The sequence below is a fragment of the Calypte anna genome, chromosome 7 (assembly GCF_003957555.1).
Source record: "Calypte anna isolate BGI_N300 chromosome 7, bCalAnn1_v1.p, whole genome shotgun sequence".
Classification (NCBI taxonomy): domain Eukaryota; kingdom Metazoa; phylum Chordata; class Aves; order Apodiformes; family Trochilidae; genus Calypte; species Calypte anna.
Genome location: NC_044253.1, coordinates 6,661,266 through 6,686,340, shown reverse-complemented (window position 1 = coordinate 6,686,340; position 25,075 = coordinate 6,661,266). Strand labels below are relative to the sequence as shown.

General features: G+C 37.0%; 1 protein-coding gene across 12 annotated transcripts in view; it reads left to right on the top strand.

Annotated features, from left to right (window-relative positions):
• The window catches only part of R3HDM1 (R3H domain containing 1), an 80,734-nt gene that overhangs the window by 24,695 nt on the left and 30,964 nt on the right, over nt 1-25,075 (top strand). For 10 of the 12 annotated variants that reach the window (XM_030454630.1, XM_030454631.1, XM_030454635.1 and 7 more), the window contains exons 2-9: nt 3,151-3,359; nt 4,333-4,543; nt 12,077-12,118; nt 12,559-12,648; nt 18,015-18,129; nt 20,783-20,861; nt 22,413-22,472; nt 22,554-22,694. In XM_030454630.1, the coding sequence (XP_030310490.1) occupies nt 4,373-4,543; nt 12,077-12,118; nt 12,559-12,648; nt 18,015-18,129; nt 20,783-20,861; nt 22,413-22,472; nt 22,554-22,694 (698 nt within the window). In that variant the 5' untranslated portion in view covers nt 3,151-3,359; nt 4,333-4,372. The remainder of the gene's footprint in view (nt 1-3,150; nt 3,360-4,332; nt 4,544-12,076; nt 12,119-12,558; nt 12,649-18,014; nt 18,130-20,782; nt 20,862-22,412; nt 22,473-22,553; nt 22,695-25,075) is intronic. The other 2 variants (XM_030454642.1, XM_030454634.1) reach the window with 1 other exon arrangement.

The following is a 25,075-nucleotide window of genomic DNA, read 5'->3' as shown; positions in this document are numbered from 1 at the left end:
ATATATGGTATAGAACCTAAATCAAAGGACCCATTCTTTTCCCATGTATCATGGTTCTGGGGGCTTCTGTCATAAAACTCAGCAATGGCTTTGAAGGATGTAGGCTTCTCTATCACTTGTTTGAGCACAACAAAGCAATTGAGAGCTTTTGTTGTGGTCTTACTGAAATACCAGACTTCCATCTCAGAGCTGATAGTTTTCCTTCTGAAAAGGGGTGTGTTCAGAAAAGTTGCCAGGGCAAAATGGTTAACTACTTCTCAGAGATTTAGGAGAATTTAGGATGAATGGTGGTGATAAAGTGTTAACAATACGATGAAGGAAGAGCATGCCTTTCAGCAGTGTTTAGGTGGAGACAGCAGTCCCAGAGGTTAAAGGTGACAAATATTAAATGTCTTGTACTTGTTTTCATTAAAGTAGGTCTATGGTTGTGACCTATAAAAACTACTAAAAATCAGAAGGCTTTTTTCATAAAATCTGTTGCTAGCTGTTTGAATTTTTAATGCAAAACCAGGTGATGTTGTACCCCTAATATTCAGTCCTTTCAACAGTTTGGATAATTTTAGGGCAAGAGGTATAGTGTCCCTTGTTATTAAAATCTGCTTACTTTTATTGATATCAGTATATTGGTATATTTATCTGTATTGCCATAGAGTCTATGGCCAGTGTTGGGATTGGATATAAATCAACCAGTTTGCTTACTAGAACCCATTTTCTCTCTAAACAGTAGAGTAAGTCATAAGGTCTACCTTCTACCTTTCTTCTTTTTCCTGCACTGCAAGGGACACAAAAAAATGAACATCCAGATGTATGGAGAGGTGAAAAAGGGGGGATTAATAAGGATGGATAGAATGATCTGTCCCCCGTCTGTTTGCAGCACATAAAATTCGTAAAGTCTCATTTAATCCAGTCTGTGCACATTTAGCAAATAAAACTAAATTAACTCAGCTATGAAAATTGTCTGAACTAGAGGAAACTTCAGGGATGGAATGCTATACAGATACCAGAATCTCACTACTGTGGGTCACAGACATTAGGTTGCATTACCAATTTTAATGAATCTGTGGCTGTCATTACTCAACCCCAAAACAACCGAACAAATAAATACACACAAAAAAACCCCACCCAGCATATTTTTAGGTAAACAAAGATTCATCTTTCTATGTGTTTTGCTGTTAATTGTTAACCTGGAGTAGGGATTTGTCATATCTTGTGTGTGTGCATATATGGATTCCAGTTGACTCAAAATAGATACATTCTATAAACCAAGAAAATAAATATTGTTTAATGGACCTACACATGTGGGTTGCATAGCACAAAATTTTGCAGGCTTTAAATCTATCTGCGGATGAAAAATCTTTTCATAACAAGTTGGATCATTTGCAGTTAGGTTGTAGTAAACAGAAGGACTTTCTTGTGCATCAATTTTCTGGGTTGGCCTAGACAAGCAAATATGTTTCCAGTTTAAGTTTCACTGAGTGTGCTGATAGCCATGTTTTAAAATGGTGTTGCAAAGGGACAGGAGCTCTTGGTGAAGAAAAAACTTCATGATGTTGATGACAGTGTTAGATTTGTGACTTCTATAGGGAGTAGCAATTAAATTACATCTAATTTCCAAGATTTTATTTGCAGCTGGGCATAAGTGTTTGGTATTGTTTGTTTTCAGCCTGTAATAATTTTTAGCATTTTTCTAAATACAATGCAAATCATATGGCAGTCAACAAAAGCAAACAGCATCTCTGTTCAAGTCTTGTTTGCAGTAAAGATTGTTAATTGGAGCTTCTTCATAAGTGTTAAATCACCATCTGGATTGTCTGAAAAAGCTAACTTGGCAACCAAGCAGTACTGCATATCCTTAGTTGCATTTCTGCACCTTTTATCTCCAATTTATTGTTTCATCCATAAGCCCTTCCCCTCCACTGCATTCAGTGAATAGGGTCTTTTACAGGCCTGAGTCACAGTTCATCTTTCATCTTTCTTCTTGCAGCAAGATTTATAAAGTCATAATGCTTCTAGTATCTTATATCTTGCATCACATTATATGTTTCCTCAGACCTAGAAATGTAATTGTAGCCAGGTTTTAATCTTGCCTGCAAGGAGACTTAGAAATCTAAGGGCCATTGTGCTGCTGTTCCATGCCATTGCTGTCCTCTCAGTCATACTGAGGGATAAGTTCAGAGTTATAACTTTATGATGAGTTAAGATATCATAGTACTTAAGAGGTATTAAATACAACACAGTCTTTAAATGATAACTTAAAATTCTTCTTACCCAAATATCTTTTGCAGGGTTTGTTTGGGGCAGGGAGAGGTACATTATTCTTCATTCTTTATGTGCATGTGTCTTCTGGAGTGCTGCTTTTTGCTGGTTTTACAGTTGTATTCCAGGAAGGGATCAAGAGGCTGCAGTAAGATCTTGCTCTTTCCATCCTTTTTTCCTGCATGTAGCAAAGCTCTTCATTTTGAAAGAGAACAGCTTAGTGCAGGTTCTTCACCTACATCAGTAAAAATTGTGTTTATAACCATGGTGTAGATGTTTCATTTGTTTCTCAATTTCCCTTCCGCCAGTTTAATATTTTTCTCTTGTTTATTTTCCTGAAACATTTTTAATTATCATGTTACTCACACGGAGGTGACAGAAAATACTATTTATCATGATTTGTACTGTTTTTAATATGCCTCTGACTAGTCATGAGAAAAATGTTTGGGGAATGCAGTACAGAGGATCTTTTCAGCTATTTTATTTCAGTTTGTCTTTCAGAGGTTTGAAAGATACTTATTTGTGTACTTTGCTTTAGGATATCTTGGCAGTGTTCATAGCTTACACTTTCTTTGCTACCTGATGGCTGTTGTTGCCTACCTCTTCAGATGCCTGCTTCCTTGTGGCTGGTGGTACTACTCAGAAAAGCAAGTCTGAAAAAAGGCAAGATGGTTTATTATGACTACTAGTTAGCTCTGTCATAGACAAATATCTTGGAAGTCTAATGAAAAATATTATTACTGCTAGATAAAGCAAGCAGAAATGAATCAGTCTGACAAACACTGGTTTAATCTGTGCTTTTTTTCTTGAAATTATGAAGTTTTTAGATGTCATCATGTTCCGTTTCCCCTCCCATCTCAAATAAAAGTATAATTTGTTTCCTTTGATTTTTAGGCGTTCAAAAGGGATGTTCTTGCTGATTCAAGACAACATAGTTCTGTTCAGGACTCTACACTGGGGATAAGGACATGGGACTCCTCCTGCCAGATTCCAGATGGTTCATTACAACTGACATCGTGGTTGACAACTGTGAAAAGCAACTTTGGATTATTTTATTTTATTTTTGTGGGAGACCACAATCCCCAAACTGTAGGACATATCAGGTACTAAATCAGATACTTCCTTATACTTTCCCATAGTGTTATTTGATTGTTACTTCTTTCTCTGAAGGACTTCAAGCATTCAGATCTTACTCTTTGTTTCTTATGAGAAATGAAAAATTTTTGTTTCTACATCATGCTCTGTAGCTGAGTAATGACAAGAAATTGTATTTCTTAGGGAAAGTTGAAGTTGTTCTGTTATAGCTTTAATTGTCCAGAGGTAACTTTATATAGTATTTAAACTTAATAATAACAATAAATATTTACTACTCTGTTATCCTACCTACCAGAGCTGCCTCTGTCTTTCTGCCTGTCTTTCTGCCTGTCTTTCTGCCTGTCTTTCTGCCTGTCTTTCTGCCTGTCTTTCTGCCTGTCTTTCTGCCTGTCTTTCTGCCTGTCTGCTTTTGAGAGTGCTTAATTTTAATAAGACTAGTTTTAATATATTGAGTAAGAAAGGTGGTTCCTGTGCTCAGAATGTGTCCAGTTGTTAGCTGGAAGTGAGGAAACTTAAATTTTAATGAAATTTATGAATGTTTGCACACTTGGTGCATTATGACTAACCTATTTACTTTCAGCCCTTGTAGAATAGATCTATGTCACTTTCTTCCTTACAAATGGAAAAAGCTTCCCTTGTTTCTATTGGGAGCTAGTTGGATTTGGAGTATCTGAATGCTCAGGTGTTCTTTGTGTTCCTTGGTTTTTTTTTTTTATTAAGATGGGAAAAATCAGCAAGCATTATTCAACGGTGTAGCTCTTAGTTCCTTTTTGAGTAGATCTCTTATGATAAGCCTCTTGATAGATGTGGTTCAAAAGAAAATAACCACTCTCTCCCTCTGATACAAGACAGGAAAAAAAATAACAGGAGAGGGAATCCTTTTTGCAGCAAAATTGTGTATTTTGAGTAGTTCTTCAGGTATGTAATTTTTTTAAATTAAGTTAAAGTTACTCAGTGATCCACTTTTTCTTTGTCCTAAAGGTTCCATATTTCTTGTAGAATTTTAAAATAACATTTTCTAATGAGGATGTCTGATATTCTTACTGTGAAAGATGAAACTGATGCAATGAAGGGTTCAGAAGCTGAATTCAAAGATACAGACCCAGTTGAAAACCTTATAAAATCGGAAAATCAGGAGCAGATTCAAGCAGAAAAGGATGAAAATTGTCCTGATAGCAAAACCAATATGCAGGTAAGAAACTTCTCACTTTATTTTTTGCCAGTATTTCATGTTAAATACATCTGAGTCTTACTCTTTTCCCTTTCTCATGATCCTCTTGAATGTTTCTGTGGTACAAGTTGGGAAAACTTGACTGGCTTTAGGGAAGCAAGTAGGATGGTTATTGCTTCCTCTCCTCCTTTGCCCCACTTCTCTGTTTATGTGCAATTGTGTCAAGTAGATGAGTGGTTTTCAGGGGAAACAGACACTTTATTCTTGCTTGTGTTTTTCTGAGTGCATATGTGAAGTTGAGTTTATTTCATTGTAACAAAACAAGGGAAGAAAACTCATCAGTAAAGCTGTGGTTTGCTGTTGCTCAACATTGACTGAGTTTCAGAGACTGGACTGTGTTAGGAATCCACTCTAGTAATAGTGGTTTGATCAAAATACTGAAATGTTGAGTGTTGCTTATATGAAGAGCACTCCAGCACAGCTCACCCTGAGGAAGGATTACCAGTCTAGGGCTCCTGAACTATGTGCAGCTTACAGGAGGTTCAGATGCAACTTTTACAGCAGAGCTGTACTGCATGAGGCTTAGAGTAATCAGACATAGGTAATCCAAATCCACAGGTGTCAGGAATCAAGTCAGCAGAGCTCCTGTAGGTCTGGGTCATGCCCTAGCCATCACCAGAAGGTCCAACCTCATCCTGTCTTGGCTGCTAGCCAGTACTCCTTGTACCTTCCTTTTCCATCTCTTCTTCACAGCTGGGCAATTTTTGTATGTGATTTATTAGGCAGGGAAGTTTAGGCAGTCTTCATGCAGACACTGAGGAGTTGATGCATAAACATGAGTGGCCTCTGCAAGGTGGGAGATGTACCTAAAAAGAAATTGTGGTGTCATATCTCAAGTAAGAAAGCAGGGAGAGTGAATGGTGTGAAAATATGTTGTGTTAAAAGAGAACACACTGATAAAAACAGGTTAAGAATTTATGGCAGTAGATTTAATACTTCTGATGTTTAGTTGTGCCATTAGTGTTTATGCTCAAGTTTTTATGCTCTTGTAAATGCCCTGGATGAGATAAACAGTTAAGGAAAAGCAACTGACATTTTCTGGGCCACTGTAGAAAGTGGGACAGATTTTTAAGGGAAAACAATGTTTGACAGAAACTTGTTTTCTATAGGAATTCTGTGTCTGCAGATTAATAATATTTTCTGATAGAAATCCATACTGGGGGATATGGGGTATGACAGTATTCTCTGTGGGGTACAAAAACAGGGCAGTACCTTATTAGATTCTTCTTATTGAGAATTAAGTAAAAGGTTCATTTGGGAGTGATTTTGTTCAAGACTAACAATTCAGTATTCCACTGAGTGAAGTAAACTCTATGTCCTGTGTTAAATTGCTTCCAAATAAGTCTTGTAGACTACTATAATTACTATAGTTTTACACTTCAATATCTGCTGGCTTTATTAAGGCTGGCATCAGTGTAAATAGATAATTTTATGGAAAAAATAAATGCTTAAAATGAAATACTTCTGCAACATCTGAGAAATAAGTGCTACTGGAAAGCTGGTAGATGCTACAGCTGAGCTGTTTTGTGGTTTGCTTGTTTGTTTTTAATCAATGGAGTATCCCAGTTGTGAAATTTAAGATTTATTTATTTTAATACAGTTCAGTAGCTTGGAAAAAATCTCATTCACATCTTCTCATTCAACAAATCTCATTCAAGAAATTTTAGCATGGACACTTCCATAACAGAGTGGTAACTCTGCCTTCTTGCACCCAATGTTGCTGTAAAGTCAGATGTAGTCTAGAGAAATGAATGTGTCACTTGTGTCAGTGGCTCTGAGGTTTGGTGAGGGGTTAGTTGCTTGCTTTTGTTCTTGTACCATGCTGGTGGCTGAAATAATTATCTAGCATATGCACAATGAACTGAACAACTGTGTAATGAAGGCTGCTTGATGGAGACAGCATTGCTGTCACCTTCATTTAATGTTGCTGTGAGTGAGTGAGGAGTCTCCATCAGAATCAGAACATTGCTGTTATGTGTGTAGGGTAATTAAAAACTGACTTCCAAGGAAGAGGATTTTGATTTCCAGAGTTGTAGGATTACAAAGTGAAACCCTGCCAGTGTCGGTCCTTTGTGTAAATCCATCTATATTTGAGACTTTTTCACTGAATGCATGTCTTACACTAAAATACAAAACAAAAAAATTGTACATAAATTTACTGGGTGGAATGGTAGTGAAAGTTTTTAACTAATGAATAAATAGTTTGGTAAGAGTTACTGGATGTAATACTATTCACTAAGTGCATGTCAGTGTCACTGTAGTGATGGGAGAAAGAGCAAAGTATTTGCTGAGAAATGCAAGAGATTATCAGAAGCTTACTGGAATTTGTTGTGTTCTATTGTTTGCTGAGTATATAATGAAGGGGTGGGAGTTACGGGGTTTGGTTTTGGCTTTCCTAGCTGGTAGCTAATTGTGTAATTTTTCATACCTGTTGGCAAACTGCTGTAATATTCCTGAGTATGGTTATCACTTGATTTCTAATTTATTTACAGCCAAGTAAGAAACTGGCTATGATCTTATCTCTGTCTAAACCTGACCTAGTTTGAACTCTCATATGTCTCTGAGTCCTCACAGTTCCAGAAGTTGGTGATTATTTTTGGAAATGTAACTGTGGCTCTACATTTTGTATTATTTTGAGGTGTTTTGCATTCACAATGAATTTCATGTGCATGTTGGCACTGTGATAGTTTTTGTGATAAAAAAAGGTTTTGGTTCATTGGTCACTGTTGTCTTCCACCTGTTAATCTTATTCAGGTCGTGTGACAACATACAAATTGTGAATTAGATGGAAGTTTGTTGCCAGTGGGACAAGAAATGCTTAATCTGCTGTAAGGACTGGTGTGACAGAGTTAACATGTCTGGAAATACTGACAAAAATATAAATCAACAGCCTGCATATGTCTTGCAGGATAGTGCCATGTATTCACTATTAGAAATTTGGGGGTTGTTTTTTTTTTACAAAAGAAAAATGAAAATCTCTGTAACAATTCATGTTGGCTGAGGTATAACCCAGGAAAGGACTTCTGTTCTTATTCTACAATCCATGTGTTCTGGAGGCTGTGAGAAAGAAGAATGTTAGTCTAAAACACTGTCATCTCTGCATTGAAAAGTAAACTTCAATAAGTAGATATAAGATCCTTGATGGGATGATGATTGCCAAGGCAGTAAATGACTGAGAGAAAGAAAGCTGCATATCACCACATATCAGTAACAGCACTTGCAAGCTGGGGAGGGCAAAGCCAAAATACCCCCAACAAAATACTCCTCATGGGAGGATGGAGGCAGGTACATGAATGCAGGAGTTGTATGTAGCCACCATATGATATGGCAAGTCAAATCTATTGAGTGTAATTCTGGTTTGGATTTCTATAGATATCCCTATCCTTTGGAGGAATTAGATTGGGTTTTTTTTCTTAGCACCTAGATATCTCTCTCTCTACAACTTTCTTCCCTCCACACTAGCACAGACCTTCATTTTATCTCTGTTCCACTGCTTGAGTTCTCTGAAGACTTTTTGCCTCCTCCCCATCTATTTTTGGTCTAGTCAGGATTTACCTGTGTTTGTCTTCAAAATTTATGACTTAATGCCTTTTAATAGATAAATAATCAGGCAGTTTCTGTTTACTTACTTTTTAACTGTTGAAAATGCCTCTTGTCCAGTGGTGAAGCTGGTTTTCATTCAGTCCTCTGCTACATCACAAAGTTGCTGTGAGTTACACACTCACTAATACAGGACTGCAAATAACCATAGACCATGCTGTTCTTTCCTTCAAGATCACAAAGCTATCTATGGTGGTTAGGACTGTAGCCCTTAACTGATTTTAAAATTAGAACTTAATTTAGTAGAAAGGTGGAAAACTGAATGTCCTTAGAACACTTTCTGTTCAGGTAATGGCTGTCCTCTGAAATGTCCAAACAGTACTTGAGAAATACAGTACCTTCTTAAGAAACCTAAAAGCTTCTGAATTTGCCATCTTGTGCCTGATCTGCTTTTATCCAGCTCTTTTAGACAGCATGGTGATAGTAGAGTTGACAGCTCCAGATCTTCCCTTTGTATTTAATATACATGATCTGTGGAGGTAATTATGGAAAAAATAAAAGTCATACTCCTACTGAAAGCCTGAATATATCTGATTATTTGTGTTTGCTGAATTCTATATTAATTCCTCTTTTGTATTTGGGGATGAAGCATAGTCGTTGGGGCTTCAATGTTGTTGGCTTTTTCAAAGACCAAAAAACCTAATAATTATTTTCATTGTGCAATTGTTTGAAATACTTGCCTTTAAACATTTTGAAATCATGCCCATAATGACTTTTAATGGGGCATAATTAGATTCTTAATCTTTCTTTCATTAACTGCAGTGTTTTCTCAAGTCAATGGAAGTCTCGGAAAGGTGCAAATATAAAGAAATTCCTTAATTTGCACTCATTAAGGATTACATATTCTAAAGTGGCTGTAAACTGTTTCTCACAAATGGCAAACAAAGGTGCTATACAGGAGCAAAACTTAGTCAATACAGGGAGATTAGAAAAGAGCTAAAACTTAGATCTGAGAAGGTTGACAGCTTCATCAACAGTGACAGCTACAACATCATTGACCAACTCTTGTCCTGGAATTTCTGTGGAAATCTAGTTATCCTCAGTCAGTGTGACTTTGCCCCAGAAAGGACCTGTGCCCAATTATCTTCAGTTTTGTGAGTTACTACTTTTATCACAGACTTGGGAGATTTTTTACTTCCAGGTGCAGACCTTGGATCATAGGCCTGCCTTTTCTCACACGAGCTGTCCCTGCAGTCCTACCAGACCAGGTTTATTCCAGTGCTTTATTCTTACCTCTCAAATGTGTGGTGCTTATTCCTCACAACTACAGCTGGATGTGGGGCTTGTATTTCAGATTTTCACAAACTTAAAGCCATGCAGGAAAGCAAGGAACCCCCCCCTACCTAACGATTGCTTGACAGGGCAGTAGCTTCCAGATAAGAAGTCTTTGTATAATGGGCAGCATGATACTTAACCTCATGTAGCTTTGAGGTTTGGGTCATTTCAGTAAGGGGAGAACCTACCTCCTACAGTGGCTTCCCAGATCTCTCCCCTGTTGTTACTGGTGTTGCTTTAGTCCCTGAAAATTGTCATGTGTTCATGACATTGAGCACCGTGCTATTCAGATACCTCAATTTACAACTCTACCTCATATTGCTTTGATTATTCTTCAAAAGTTGCAAATACCTATCTTTAAAAAAATATGTATCTTCAAATGTGGGATACTTGACAGTGTCAGTTGGGTTGGCTTTCCAGCTTGGAAATAGAACTGTAATTCTACAAACAAAGTGAAAGATGAGCTGCAACTCACATAAAACACTTAAAGCAATGTCCCATCAAACTTGGCCTACAGTGATTAAAATCTGAAAGCTGTGTTAATTTTGAACATTCTTACAAAGAATTCAGATTTAATACTAGATAATTTCAGTTTCCGTATCTCAAATTTTGAGGCATTTGCTTCACTTTATCTGGCATGAACGAACATGCTGAAGTTTTTTTGGCTGGTTTTTGGGTTCTTGAGACTACTGAGGTAAGGTGAGGAGGGGATACTCTCTTTGTATGGATCTCTAGTTAATTTAATTATGATTTGGTTCCTGCTTCCCAGCAACAATCTCTATTTGGGTTTGGTGTTTTGTTTGTTTTGGTTTTTTGGGGTGGTTTTTTTTATAAATTGATCTTAAAAGTAATTGAAATCCATGTGTTATCTAACTAATGAGTGGTAACATGTAAAGTTCTAGTTAGCAGTATTAGAAATTCTGTTTGGCTTGTTCAGAACACCTCATGTCCTGTATAACAAAAGTGATTTCCCCCTGCTCCACAAACGGTGCATCTGAATGTTTGCTTCTGAATACTCTTTTCAGATATATGCTCACTTCAAAGCTTCCAAAGTTTTGCAAGAGTTAAACAATTGCCTGAGCATAGGTTCATTTGACAGTGAGCTCAGGACTCCACTAGCAATGCTGATTTAGTTTTAAGTTTGCAGCACTCGATTTGAACCCACATAAGATAATGGATGCTGCAGTAATTGATATGAGGCTGGGAAATCATCCAGTTCTTAAAAGTTTAGTGGCTTGGTATAATCGAAATTCTGCCAGGGGTAAGCCAAGTGTCAGCTTTCAATATGCAATGTATGCTTTCAATGAGTGCTGAAAGAAACAATGTTTTGCAGGTACCTGGAAAACTCAAAAGGTTCTGTATTGTCCCAGGTATGAGAACATTTGAACTGTCTTTGCTCCTCAAACTCTCAGCAAGCTTCCTTTAAAAATGATGATGAGTTCAGTTATTTTTAAGTGCTGCTATTTAAAATCCTGTTATATGGTGAAATGAGCTGAAATGAGCTCCCCTTCTGTGCTTTTCAGCTGAACTGGCACAATGTCCAAAAAAGACATTTGGGAGTTGAGGAAAATGAGAGAGAGCAGTGGCTCTTCCCTTTGCTTTAGATGAGATGTTCTTTTTAGCAATATGTATTTCCTGGTAAGGAGTTAAGGTACTTGATAAGGCATCTGCTCCTCTGAGGCATGGGCAGGGAGGGCTCTCTGAGTGTAGTCTTCAAATGGAGTTTTTGTTTAGTCCTCTTCTGAAAGGGATACCCCTTTGGTAAAGGAGGAAATAATGTCCATTGAACAAGGTGTGAAATTAGATTACCAGTATTACTGCTTCCTTACAAATATTCAACCTGTGCTCAGTAAAACCAGTTCTGTTAAAGGCTTGTCTGTTAATCAGTTTCAGTTCTATAGGGAAACCAGTACTTTAAATGATGTTATGCCACTGTAAGTGCTTCTATTCCTGTGTAACTGCCACAGAGGGCTGAGTTAAAGTATGAAGTTAAGAAATTGTTCAAAACTTTTGATTCAAATGTACCTTTCAGTCCTGCTTACTGTAGCAAAATTCTGGTAATGCATTTCTTAAAAAAAAAAGAAACAATAGTAATAGAAGGGATATGGGAGGAGAAAGAACAAATTCTATGCATAATAAGTTACTAAATTAAAGACAAAAAAATTTCATGCTGCTAAGATGAAAGAAAAAAAGCATATGATTTATGGGTTCTCCATATCGAGGGAATGCTTTTTTTTTTTAAATAGAGTTTTTCTAGGTAATTTTCAGGAATAGGAAGAAAATTAATAATAACCGTGTCATGTTGCCAAGGAAATTAGGTCACAAGAATTTAAAATCTTCAAGAGATGGCTGAAAGAGTAAACTGCTTGGATCTTACTGAACAAGATTATTGCTTGCTTCCTGTTAAATTCCTGTAGTAGCTGGTTTTGATACATGAAGACAAGCACAACAAAAATGGGAGAGCATATAATCCCTCAGCCTAAAGCACCTTCTGTTCCTTTCACAGATTTGACTGTGTCAGTAATAACTGTTAAAACTTTCTTCTATACAGACTTTTGCATTAATAAATCTGGACTATTAAGTTTAATATAAACCTTTTCTGTTGTGCCTATCATTCAGCGGCCAGTGCAGTCTTTTGGACAGACAACAAAAAGGTCAAAGGTACAGTAGACTCGTGTGCTGGCATGCTAAGGAAAGCCCTTTGTGCTTGATGAAGCTTTGTTACTTTGTGAAAAGTGCCGTTAGTTTTCTTTTTGGCATTGAAGCTTTGTTTTATTCTGTTGGATTTTTGTCTTGCCTAGTTGTCTGCTTTTGTGGTTTGCCTTTATATTTTGGTGGCTTTTTATTGTTATGGAGAGAAACACTTTCCCAAAGATTTTATTTACTTTTCATTAGATGTGCTTTATTGTGCTGACAGTGCCTTCAAAAGCTGCAGTTGCTTGGGTATTTTCTTCCTAAAGGAAATTATTTATTCTATGGAAAATACTAGAAATACCATTTTCAGCCATTTTGTTTTACATTAAGTGGGAAAGCAACGGCTTATGGTATATTTATATAATTTTTATAAGCCATAGATTTTAATTTTACATACTTTCCTTTAGTCAAACACAAAGTTAAAGTTAGTTCGGAGCCTTGCTGTATGTGAAGAATATCCACCACCTCCCACAACCGAAATATCACAGGACCTCCAGGTAAAAATTATGTTACTGAAGTTTCTAAAACAATTTCAAGTAACTTATTGTTCTAAAGAAAGTCTTCTGGGTAGTCTTTAAATATGCAGGCACCATATGATTTAATTTTTTTTTCTGATACAGCTTTAATAGTGGTGGTAAGATGAAGAAATTGCTGCTTTGTTTTTCTGAACTATAATAGTTGATATCTGGGCAATAGGAAGAGGGATTTTGTTGTTTTAACTTCGTACTGTTACAGTGCACTTGGCAGTCTTAAACAAGATTAAGAGCTGTTTGTCATCAGTAAAACAAAGATGATTAATATGCAACATAATTCACTGGCTTTTAATATTTAGAATATTTAAACAGTTTCAGTTTGAGTTCTTGTGTGTCAGTCATAAATGTTGGTACTTTTGTTAACACATGCCTCAGGTATGCCTGAAGACCAATCTGTTAAGATGATAAAATACACCTCAAGAAGTTCCTAAGTGCTGGGCAAAATATGTATGAATAGAGAATTTAAAACAAAATCTAGCATTCCTAACTTTACCTTCACATCAATCTGTATTTTTAGAACAAAATACTGTGACGTGGTTTTGTTCTGTGTAGGAATAGTATGAGGGGCTCTAAAATGCTTCTTTTTTCACTCTTAACAAAAATGAGTGGCTTACTCAAAGCATGTTGACTAATTTGGCTTTTATTTGAAAGGCTTCTAAACTTGACTTTCTTGTGAGAAGTTTGACTTTTCTTACTAAGCAGAAGGAACCAGTAGAAGGCAGGGTGTGAGAAAGTTTTGCTAGGGGAATAATTCCATGGCATTTCATTTCTGGGGAAGGAGGGGAGTTGAGAACTCATATAGGTGTTTGTCAAGCTAATTAAATTTTTGGAAGATGGAGCCTCAAGTTTTTCTTTTTTCCTTGGAAGAACTGAGAATGTAATATTTTCCATAGTCCTTCACTAATATGCCAATATTTAGAGAGCTGATCAGAGACATTTTGAAACTAAGTGTCCATATTTGTGGAAAAATCTTGTCTTTAATTGGTATAGGCCGCAGTGAAAGATGAAAAGACAACAGAAAAATTAATGCTGTTTACAACGATTTACAACTGTTTTGTAATGTTTTGCATAAGATTAACGTCACACTGACAGAGATCTCATTCAGGCTTAGTTGCATAGTCTGAGGCAGTACAGTTTAACTTTTTCAGTCACTATCTAATTATAGGAAGAAAGAATCCTAATTTGATGGGCTTTTAATCCACACTATCTTTCATAAGAGCCATTAGGATGTAAAAAACCTCCAGTGCTATGTAGCAGCATGTATTTAATGGTTTAAAGTCAGATACTTATAATAGACATTCTCTGCAGATAGTGTATGTTACTGTGTCCTCTGGGAATCTCTCCTTAGCTGTGTGCTGCAAGGAATATCTTGAAAGCAGTTATTGCAGTAGTAGATGATGTGTAAAGGGTGGTTCTGCAGTATGAGTTGAGTTGTATTATAATCTAAATTCATATAAAAGGAATACCAGAAATTACATATTTGTATATTAAGAAACTAAATTAGAACTAACAGTGAGTTTTCTTTAGAAACAGTAATCTAGAAAAAGGGGTTATGAATCCCTGTAATGATGCAGATGATTGAGAGAACAAATTTAATTCTTCCCTGTAGACTGGAGAAATATCTGTGAAATGAAGAGTTAGAAGTAGGGATTTGTTATAAATTCTGATGCTGGGAGAGCTCATCCTACAGTGCACAGGTCTTCCATGACCCTCTATAACAAACCATACACCCAATTTGCTTCCTTTCCTCAAAGGTCTTTGGGAATGTCATGGAAGATTTCTTCTGTAAGCACCCAGCAGATGCTGGCTGCCTCAAGCCCAGACTTTAAAGCATGATATGTATGCATTAACTGTGCTTGGGGCTCGTGGGAGGTCCAGTGGCCAGGTGAAGTGACAGACTGTCTTGAACAGCCCTCCCTGGCTGTGTGAGTAACTGCTGTGGTTGCTTGCCCTTGCTGGAAAGTCACTGCTCTGGTGTATCAGTAATTGCAACTGAAAAATAGCTTCCAGATTTGTGTTCATACTTAAAACAGATGTTAAGAGTTAGGAAGAGTAAAATTCAGGATAATGTTGTTGGTAATACCTGACGAATCCCAGTTTTCAATGATTACTAAGTGTTAGCCTTGATAGGATGAAAAATATACTTACTTGACTAGGAATAGGTGTGATTTTGGGGATAACTTTCTCAGCCAACCCTTCCATACAAGCAGCTCTTAGCAAGGTCAAACTCCTGGGCATATGCAGGTGGAGAAGGCACTTAGCAAGTTATCGGTGGCTGCTTCTCCTCAGAAAGCCATAATGATGAAAGAGGTTAACAAACCAGACAGATTGTTTTAAGCAGATCAATTTTTTGTCTGATACACTTGTTTATATTTTCTTCAGCAATTGCAATGTGAAAAGATACTGTTTCTTACCCAGGTAACTAGGTAAAATTTACAACCTTTTAAACCATTGATGGTTTAAGAAGCTCTGGCAGCCCACTGCTAGAAAGTGCTATGAAAGAACAAGCTGGTACATTTGTCACAGAAGAAAGAATGTAACAGATATATTTGCTCTTTATCTTAGTAAATAAAATAACTCTTCATGCTCCTGCCTTCTATTGCCTAAATATTAGGTGCTCAGGGATTGTTCTGATTCTTTATGTTCTAATCCAAAGTATATTAGGAAAGGATGATCCATTGCAGCTCTTTAGGGAAGGGCTGTTTCCATATGAATGACAGGTGTTATTATGGGAAACAAGTAAATAAACCTTCAAAAGATGGAACTTCTTCAGCAAAATAAAACAACAGGAGGGAGGAAGCTGGGGGGAGAAGACCAAGGTCTGTAATGTCAGTTTATACTGACTTGTGTAAATTCAGGTGATTGTTGATTTTGGAGATTGATGGTAATAAGCCAAGACCCCAGGACATAGAGCTTTTGGGTAATATTCTGTAATGTTTCCTAACTCTTACCTTTTTCTCAGGTAATTTAATCAGGAGGAGTTTATCGGGTTCGGGGGCATTTGCTTTTTGTTTGGCTTTTTCCTGTTCAATCAGCATTTGGTTACAATTTCTTTCTGCTACAAGGACTTGAGATAGGTGATCAGAATTACAGTGAGGAGTCTGTTGAATCAGTATGCCAGCAGAGACACACTACAAATAGAGTGGGATTAAAAGAATTTCAGGGGAATAGAAGTTAAAAGATTTTTTCAACAGCTTTTCAGTCAAGTAGGTCATATTTAATTAGATGCTGCAGTTTTTATAGCATGAAATCACAAGCAAGTGCCCTTTGGTGTACACAGCTCTGTTGTATCACACTTTGAAGTAGAATTGGTGGTAGTAAAGGAACTGGCTGTTCAGATGGCTGTTCCTTTTTTAGCTCTCACTGGGGAAAGAAGTATGAAAATGATTACTTGCAGAAAGAATTTGACTACTGCTATATGATTTTACTTTGCATGAGTGTAGAGTATGTAGTCAACCAGTTTTCTAGTGAAAGAAAATTAGACTATGAAAATGTCCTTAATTTACTGATAGTTTTATAGAGTATTATTGTAAAATTGAAAATAACATTGGTGGATCACATTCAGAAATAATTACTTAGTAAGACCTAAATCATGATTGCTTGTTTTTCAAGTAACTGTTTTGCAGCTACTAGGTGAACAGGATGAGTAAATTTTTGTCACCACAAAGCTCATTACACGTTTGGATTATACTCAGGTTTATGAGGTGAGGAATGCAGAGATTTGTTTTGAATTTTTTCAGGTTTGTAGCCTAGTGAGTTGTCAAGACAGAATTATACAGAAGGATTCATTATTAGTGATTGGTAATGTTTTTTATGACATTTGGGTATAGATAATCTCAAAACTAAGAAGTTTTCACTCTTGTAATGCTGTTTTTTTCTGGGTGTATACACACTAATAACTTCCATTAGAACATTTAAGGTGAGGGTGGAAATAATGAAATATCTGGTAAAACATCAGCTAGTATCTTTTCTCATTTGAAAAAGTTGTTACTCCAAAAATGCATCTTGAAATTATTTTTTACCCATGACCTCATTGGTGTAGGATTCCCATCGGCCAACTCTGCAGGAGTCAAGGCAGAGAGAGCAGCTGGGTGTGCTGGGGCAGGGAGGGCATTGTTTCAGGTTGTGCAAGGATGTGTTTGCATGTGGAACAGTCCTTAGCCCTGGTGAATCCTGACTATATTTAACTCTGGCCAGCTTACATGAGTGAGATCAGGTATGTGGAATGACACGTGAGGAGAAGCTTAGAGCAGGTGCCTGGCTATGGGTGAGAATGGATTTGAAGGAAGAGTGAGGACTTACATGGGAAAGGATTGGGTGCAAGGCAGAAGAGTGATAGGCAAGAATGGATGAGGGGCAGGTTCTTTGAGTTGGGAAGGATCAGATGTTCTTGGGGAATGGGGAGTGACAGTATCTACTCAGTTGGCATCTGGGGAGCAAAGTCAACATTTGAGGCAGTTAAAAGGTAGTGGAGGAGTAGTGTTGTTACAGGACTTGGCCACTCTTCTTTCCTCCATTTCCCCCTATCTCCTCTGGTTTTGCTGTCTGAAGTATGTTAGTTCTTCACTGACAATCTTCTTAAAGAGTAAAGAAGCATGGAAAACAAATAAGTATTCCACTGGTTAGGGGACTGTTGTGTCACTATGATTTCAAAGGGAAACTTTTTTGCTGTATTTGGGAAACAGGTTTTACATTACCTACTTTTATAAAAACACTGATTTTGACATAAATGCACACAAAGATACTATAGCAAAATGCACAGGAAGAATCTATGTCTTGGTTGATTGTAAGGTTTGCAAATTTTGTCTTTATGTTGTACTATAAACATTATTTTTCTAATTTGGACATCTGGGAATATTGGTCTCTCTTAGATTGAAACATTTGGTTTGTGTTTTTTTCTCTAGATGTAAACAATCAAAATTTAAAACAAGCTTTTATAGTCAAGTACTGTGAGGAATGGAAAAGGCCTTGTGGATGCTACATTACTTAAATTTAGGAGCTGTAAAAATTAATACATCTGAAATACTGGAATATTATTCATGTGTATCAAATAAGATCTTTTGGATTAATTTTGAAATAGCATTCAGGGCCTGGAAGTATGTGCAAATTCTAAAATGAGTATGGTGCTTTATATGCTTTCTATGGTTTTTGATTTGCTGATAAATAATATGTTTTTGTGGTCATGTGAAGTACATGTGGGATCAGAAAGACTTTGGAGACAATTATTTCCATGTTACTTCTTTATTTTGCAGGTAATATTGTACAAAACAGTTCTCCTGCAGGTGTTGTTTGAAATCATTTCCATGATGACTGATTTTTACTTTTGACAGGAGAAAATTCAGATCCAGTTGTCACAGTCTTTTGAAAAAGAAGAAAAACCTGCAAAAGATGAAGCAGAAAAGGAAAAATCCAGTGATAAGCTGTCCAGAAAAATGTTATCAAGAGGTTTGCTATCTGTCATTATGCATTTAAATGTACCACGTAGATAATAATATTTAGAGAAAATTCAGTTTGCTTCCAGGACAGCATTGCAGAGCATTACTTTTTTTTTTCTAAGGATATTATTCAAATATATCAGACATCTTTGAGCTGGAGAATGAACTGGTCCCAGATAATACAGTGCCTTGGAGGCTTCATCAAACACATGTATCTCCAGTAAATGCTTTCCCTTGTTTGCCTGTCTGGCTGTGCAGATCAGCACAAGAGGAGTTGTGTTGCCTCCACTGTGTCCAAGTGTTCTTTGTAAAAGTGACTTTGCTAGGCAGTAGAATTAATCTTATTCCTAAGCCCTATTACAGCTTTTGGTGAAACTTAAGTGAGAATGACAGCTACCTTTGTACTTTTTATGATCTTTATTTGACAGAAGTCAATGTTCTTGTTTATTTCACTTTTGATAATACATAGAATTTTTAATAAAAGTTTTACAGCAAGGGTAGAACTACTTAAGTAAAATTGTCAAGTATTAAGTTTTCACTTCAATATTTCTGCATTCTGGGTTGAAGATCTATTTTTTATAAATTTTTATAAATTTTTTATAAATTTTTATAAATTTTTATAATTTTTTTTTTGGACCTGGAATAGAACCATAAAATTAATGATGTAAGCATGTCTGTGTCCATATTTCTTGATGTCTCCTAAGGGCAGAAGACTTTGTGCACTTAAATTGACAAATCATTGTACGACTCTTGCTGTATATAGAGGATCAAGAACATTTATCTTGACATCTTAGGTCAACCATTGTGTAGGAAATCCCATTAAAGCTAGAATTCTTCTTGAAACAGGTAGCACTTGTCTGTCTTCTGGCATTTAATTCTATAAGGCCTTCTTCATGTGGCCTTTCAGAGCATCTTGTCCCAGCTGGCAGCTTGGTATTTGTGAAATAAAAAGCACTAGGATGGAGAACTTAACTGCCTTTATAAATCTTAGTCTTTGAAATGATGCCTTAAAAAACTATGGTGTTCTTTCAGAGCTAACTTGCTTGATTATTAAAGTACCTGCAAAAACCCAACCTGGCCACCTTCTCCCCAAAAAAGGCCCCCAAACAAACATCTACTAATGTTAAGTAATGACGAGGAGTTGAAACCAATGTGACAAAATGAATAAGGTAGAGTTAGCTGTATCTCAGTATCTCTGTAACTCAGTATCTCCTCTGGAGATAAATGACTTTACAATTCAGTAGCTGCCAAAATAGAAATGGTGGAATTTAAGCATCAGTCTTAGTGGTTATAACTAAATTATTGGTCACTTGCATTCAATCTTACGGTTGCTTTATCAGGCATACCTTCCCTCCTTTCCCTCCTTTCCCTCCTTTCCCTCCTTTCCCTCCTTTCCCTCCTTTCCCTCCTTTCCCTCCTTTCCCTCCTTTCCCTCCTTTCCCTCCTTTCCCTCCTTTCCCTCCTTTCCCTCCTTTCCCTCCTTTCCCTCCTTTCCCTCCTTTCCCTCCTTTCCCTCCTTTCCCTCCTTTCCCTCCTTTCCCTCCTTTCCCTCCTTTCCCTCCTTTCCCTCCTTTCCCTCCTTTCCCTCCTGCTTATCAGATTCCATAGTAATCTCAAACCACATATGCAGATAAAGAAAACTCACTGTCATTCTTCCTTAGGGAACTGGAGGTTCCCTGTCCTCAGGTGGACTTGGATTCTGTCCAGGAAAAAAATCAGGTCTCATTTTCAAGGATTGGACTCTTTGGTAACCCAGTTTCCTGCTATGCCAAGAGGCTGCTCTGCCAGCACTGTTGCTTCTAATGAAAAATCCTGTAGGGATTCTGTCTCCAGCAAATCTTACCCTTTTTCATGCAGTAGTACCCTCGTTGCCAGTAGAAGCTAATTTGCCACGACTGCTCTCTGTACTGACCACAGATACATCTGGAACAGCTAGGACATAGGCATAAGTTTGATTTGATACTAGGTTTACATGTAAGTTCTTGTAAGAAGTCTAGTTCCAAAAATATTGTTAAAACACCTCTAACTTTTGCTTCTAAGACCTAAAACTCTGAAAGGTGCTCATTGAAAGGAAGATTTGCTGTTAAATAATTTCTTTCAGTGATGGATTTTAGAGAACAAAACAACTTTGAATAATTTGCTTCACTGGAACCAGAAATCAGGCAGAAGGTCGTGAGACTTTAAAGACCTCTAAATATTATGTAGTGAAAACAAAGTCCAACAAAACAAGGATTTTTTTTAATAACACAAATTAACATTTCTGAAGATGAAACCGTTACATTCTGAATGACAGCATGAATTACAACATGTTGTAATTCTGTAGATCAGCTGCTTGTCCACAGAGGTGTATACAACACTGCTTTAAAGGCTACAGCAATTTGTTGGTAGACTGGCAGTGTTACTAAAGCTCTTGCATCTCTATTATGCTTGAGTTAGGGGAGTGGGGGGAGCTACTGTTGTGTTCTCTATTTTGGTTTTGTTTTGGTTTTTCACTTGTGAGCCTTTTCCCTGGAAACTGAAAGTGCTTAATTTTGAGAATAACATGCCCAATTTTTATATAGTGTTGATCTATAAATACCATGTTCAGCAATAATTGTATAAATATAGTATTAATGTTTAATATTAAAGTGTAATTCTGCTCTCTTCCCCCCACCCCCCCTTAGATTCCAGCCAAGAATATACAGATTCTACTGGTATAGATCTTCATGAATTTCTAGTAAATACATTAAAAAACAATCCCAGGTAAGCATATGTAATGTCAACTTTCTGATTTTCTTTCTTGTTGGTGCCTAAGGTGTAACACCACCTGTTTCTGGTTTGTTTTCTTTTTTTGTTTACCCCTCCTCCATGTCTAATACTATATGTCAGTTATTTAGGATGAGATTTTGTTGCATGAGCTAACTAAAGCACCAGTCCACTAATTTGTGTTATATGAACAGACATATAGGACACTGAAATGGTTTTAAAGCTTTTAATGTTTAATAAGCTGGGAATGAGTTCTTTGTGCACTTCTGTCCCTGAAGGGACTCTTATACTTTGTCTCTAAAACTTTTATTCTTTTATCATCTGCTTGTTAGAGACTAGACAGCTTCTTATACTTTAATCTGCCTTGCACTGAGTTTACAGACATAGAAACTTTTTTTTTTAAGCTGTGCCATGTAGCCATAGTTAGAGGCACAGATCTTCACTCTGCACATCAGAAACCAAGTCTGATCTAATTCAAGTCCATCATTTTCTGGCAACAGAGTTGACATGGTTCTGTTGCACTGAGATATTGCTGTCTCTCTTGTTTGGTCTTTGCCTCAATGGGGGTTTTGTACTGTGGCAAGAAAATTCTCAGTGGAGTTGTGCTGCTGTTGCAAAACCCATTAAACTGCATTATTAATGTATATTTCATTTATGATTTTCAATCTGATAAGGTATTTGGATTCTGTTTTATTGGCAAAAAAATAAAAAACAAACAAACCACGATACGGGACCAACACCATTTTGTCCTGTAGAGTAAAATTATCCAGCACAGACCTCTGTACTATTGTAATTTTTCATGTTTGGAATCAAAGCATACCAGTGAAAATAAGAAACTGTAGGTAAAGATCTCCTGTGGTTTAACATGTATAATAACTGGGAAGCTTAGTTATGTGATGTTCAGAAATTAAGAACCATGGGACAGTTAATTTCATTACATATTAATGATTTATGGGAACTGGCAGAATCATTTTTAAGACTTTTGTTTTATGGCATTTCAGCTAATGTTCATTTCTGTCACCTCGAGTTTTAGCTTTTTCATCTTCTCTTAACATCCATCACATAGCAGTGTGTGCTGTGTTTTCACCACTGTATTATTGGTGTGTCATAGCAGTGCCTCCTGTCACCAGTGCTCTGTCACACTGTGTCTCTATGAACCCATGATGCTCACAATCTGAGGGCCAGCTCAGGCCTCTCCAAATCTATCTACCTGTGCTAGCTAATAAGAGACAACCTGGTCACTGCTTTTCCTTTTTCTTGAGAGTGTCTTGTCAGTGAATGCACTTTCTGTTGAGCCTACTGGGTGATCGTAGGATCTTTGTATCCTGATTTCTGAGAGGAGCCTGTTTCATTAGATGGGTTCAATAAGTTATGGGGGAGTGAGAAATTAATACTTTGCTCTTAAAATACTGCATTTGATACCTGGTGGTCCTGTTTACAGTCTGCCATCACCCCTTGATCACAGGTCTTACCTGTGTATACATCAGGTGAATACAACTGCTGTTATTGGAGTGTCTCATATGTGAGTTGCTGTGTTTTTATTTTCAGGGACAGAATGACGCTGCTGAAATTAGAGCAGGAAATTTTAGATTTCATTGGTAATAATGAGTAAGTACTGTACTCTTATAGGAAAAAAGAATTCAAGAGTATTCCTGTTTATTTAATAAACCTACTATTCCTTTCTTCCAGAGTTCCAAGAAAAAAGTTCCCCCCAATGACATCTTACCATAGAATGCTGTTGCACAGGGTAGCTGCTTACTTTGGATTAGAGCACAACGTGGACCAGAGTGGGAAGTCAGTCATAGTAAATAAAACTAGCAATACAAGAATGTAAGTGTAAAAGTCTTAAAAAAAAAAATGTGCATAGACTTAACAATCTGAGGTACATAATGCAGTGATACAGCACCAGGGCTCTATTTACTCACTGGGAACCATGCAGCAAGGAGAGGTAGCAGCAAGATCTTTATTGTTCATGTTCCAGTGCTCTGTCATAATGTGACCTGTTTCATATTTAAACTTTTCTTTGGGGAAAAAAAGGATGTTACTTGTAAATGCAGAATTTGTGTTGCTTTTCCAACTTTGTTTCCATGAAATATGAATTTATATCAACTGTTTGTCTGTTTGAAGATTTACACCAGTAAAATGTACAAAGTACATTCTTTGTTTATTTTGGAAAGCAAAATCAGCCCTTCATTTAGAACTGGGTCATTTCTGATTTGGTGAAGGGAAGGGACAAGACTTACACAACTTTGGCTTTTGTACTGTAAAAAATCTATTGGGAATATTCAAGCATAGATGTTGGTTGATTGGAATAAGGTGGCTTACAGATCTCTAATGACCTTAGAAAAATAAATGTAGCAGAGCAACCAGACATCCCAGTCAACCCACTTAACAAGTCCCATGTGCTGCTTAACTGTGTGCTGGGGAGTTCTTGAAGAAACCACCGGGCAAACCCATGTGGCAGAAAAAGTGGCACTGGGGCCACAGCAACCACAAACCCCGTGCATAGCTGAGGTTTTCATTCAAAGGACCCAGCTGTTCTCTCTGTCTTCTGCTCTTGCTCTGTCTCTTCATTCTCTCTCAAAAAGACAAAGGACTAATGTGTTGGTATAGTTATGCTACCTGGTTTCTTATTTCAACTTAAACACATTTGCCTGACACCATTTTTGTTGGGGTGTTTTGTTGAGTATGCTATGATTAGAACATGAAAGTGGTTTACAGCTCTCTGTGTACACTCTCTACAGCTTTGAGGAAAAAAAAAAACCTAATTATCCACCCTACTTTTCGAGTCAGTAGAACTGAAATAATATATCACACTGAAATTTCACTTGAACTAAAAAGTTTCCTCCTCAAAAGTTCCTATGAAAATGTATAGAACCTAAATATGTGTTAAATAACTTGAATATTCACATATGTGTTCTTGCTCTGCCTATACTTTCTCTGCCTAAGCTGACCTGTCATGCATTTAAAATCTGTTGCCTTTGCATCTTCCAGCATCTCTAGACTGAAGCTTCAATCTAGCACTTCAAGTGTGAAATAAGAATTATTAAGAGATGATTATTAAGAGATGATCTATTATTAAAAGATGATTTCATCATTTATGCCTTTTTTGTTTTGTTTTCTTTATTTCCAGACTGTATTTAAATAGCTTATATCCTCTGGAAGCCCCCTATAGGTGTAGTTACTAATTAGCAGGCATTTCATCTAACCTGCAGACATGAAGATTCTGAATGTTTTCAGTATTCTTATTTTAAATCGTTTTGGATATAAAATAAGAATTTAGAAAGAAAACCTTGGAGATCTGCTCCACGTTGAATAAAACCAAACTTACCTTTTCCTCATAGGCAGATTCCCGGCTCCATCGCCGAGCAGTGATGTTACTGACATCAACAACCCAGTGCATACTGGGACGTCTCAGTGGAGTGGGAAGTTGGTGATTGCAGGGCAGTAAATTCAGGGACCTTTAAAAGCAAAGAGGTAAGACAGTCTAAAGGTTCTCTGAAATGCCTGCTAATTATGTTTGGGCATCCAGTAACTGATAGTTAGGCTTGGCTGTTTTATAGAAAAAGATCTCCTGACTTCATACCAATGTCCTGGTTAATGAATAAATAGCAGAAATGGAGGATTACACAAATGTTTTATCGTTTATTAGGCAGCTATTTCCTGATTGTCTGAGAACTTCTCTTATGATAGTAGTAGTACTGTTGTCTTGGTACTTGATAGCTGTTTTTTGTAACAAGAGCTTGCAAAATAACTCATTTTCTTTTACAAAGTAGATAAACACCAAAACAATTTATATAAACTGTTGCTTCATCCTCTCACTGTGATCTTAAGAAGCTCTTGCTTGCCTGCATTGTACTGTTCTCCTCTTGCTTATTTCTACTTAATTTTGCTGTAGAATTTTGTAAGTTCCAATGCTTTCTCCTCTGTCTTACCTTCTGTTTCCCTTGAAATGAATTCTTGAGATATTACAGCTCTAGCAGAAAGCACCTCTGTTCACTTCCATGCATGCCCACTATCCATTGCATGGCACCAGTCTGGATTCAAGAGCACTTCTGATTCCCTAAGGGCATGTGGTTTGCTTGCCACCTTAATTGGAAATAGAAGCAAAAGCTTTGAAGGAGGAAGAGATTTTAAAAGCAGGTTTGTTATGCCTCAGGAACAGGACTTGCTAGGGGCACGCATCATCTTATGTTTTTGGCACCTTTTCC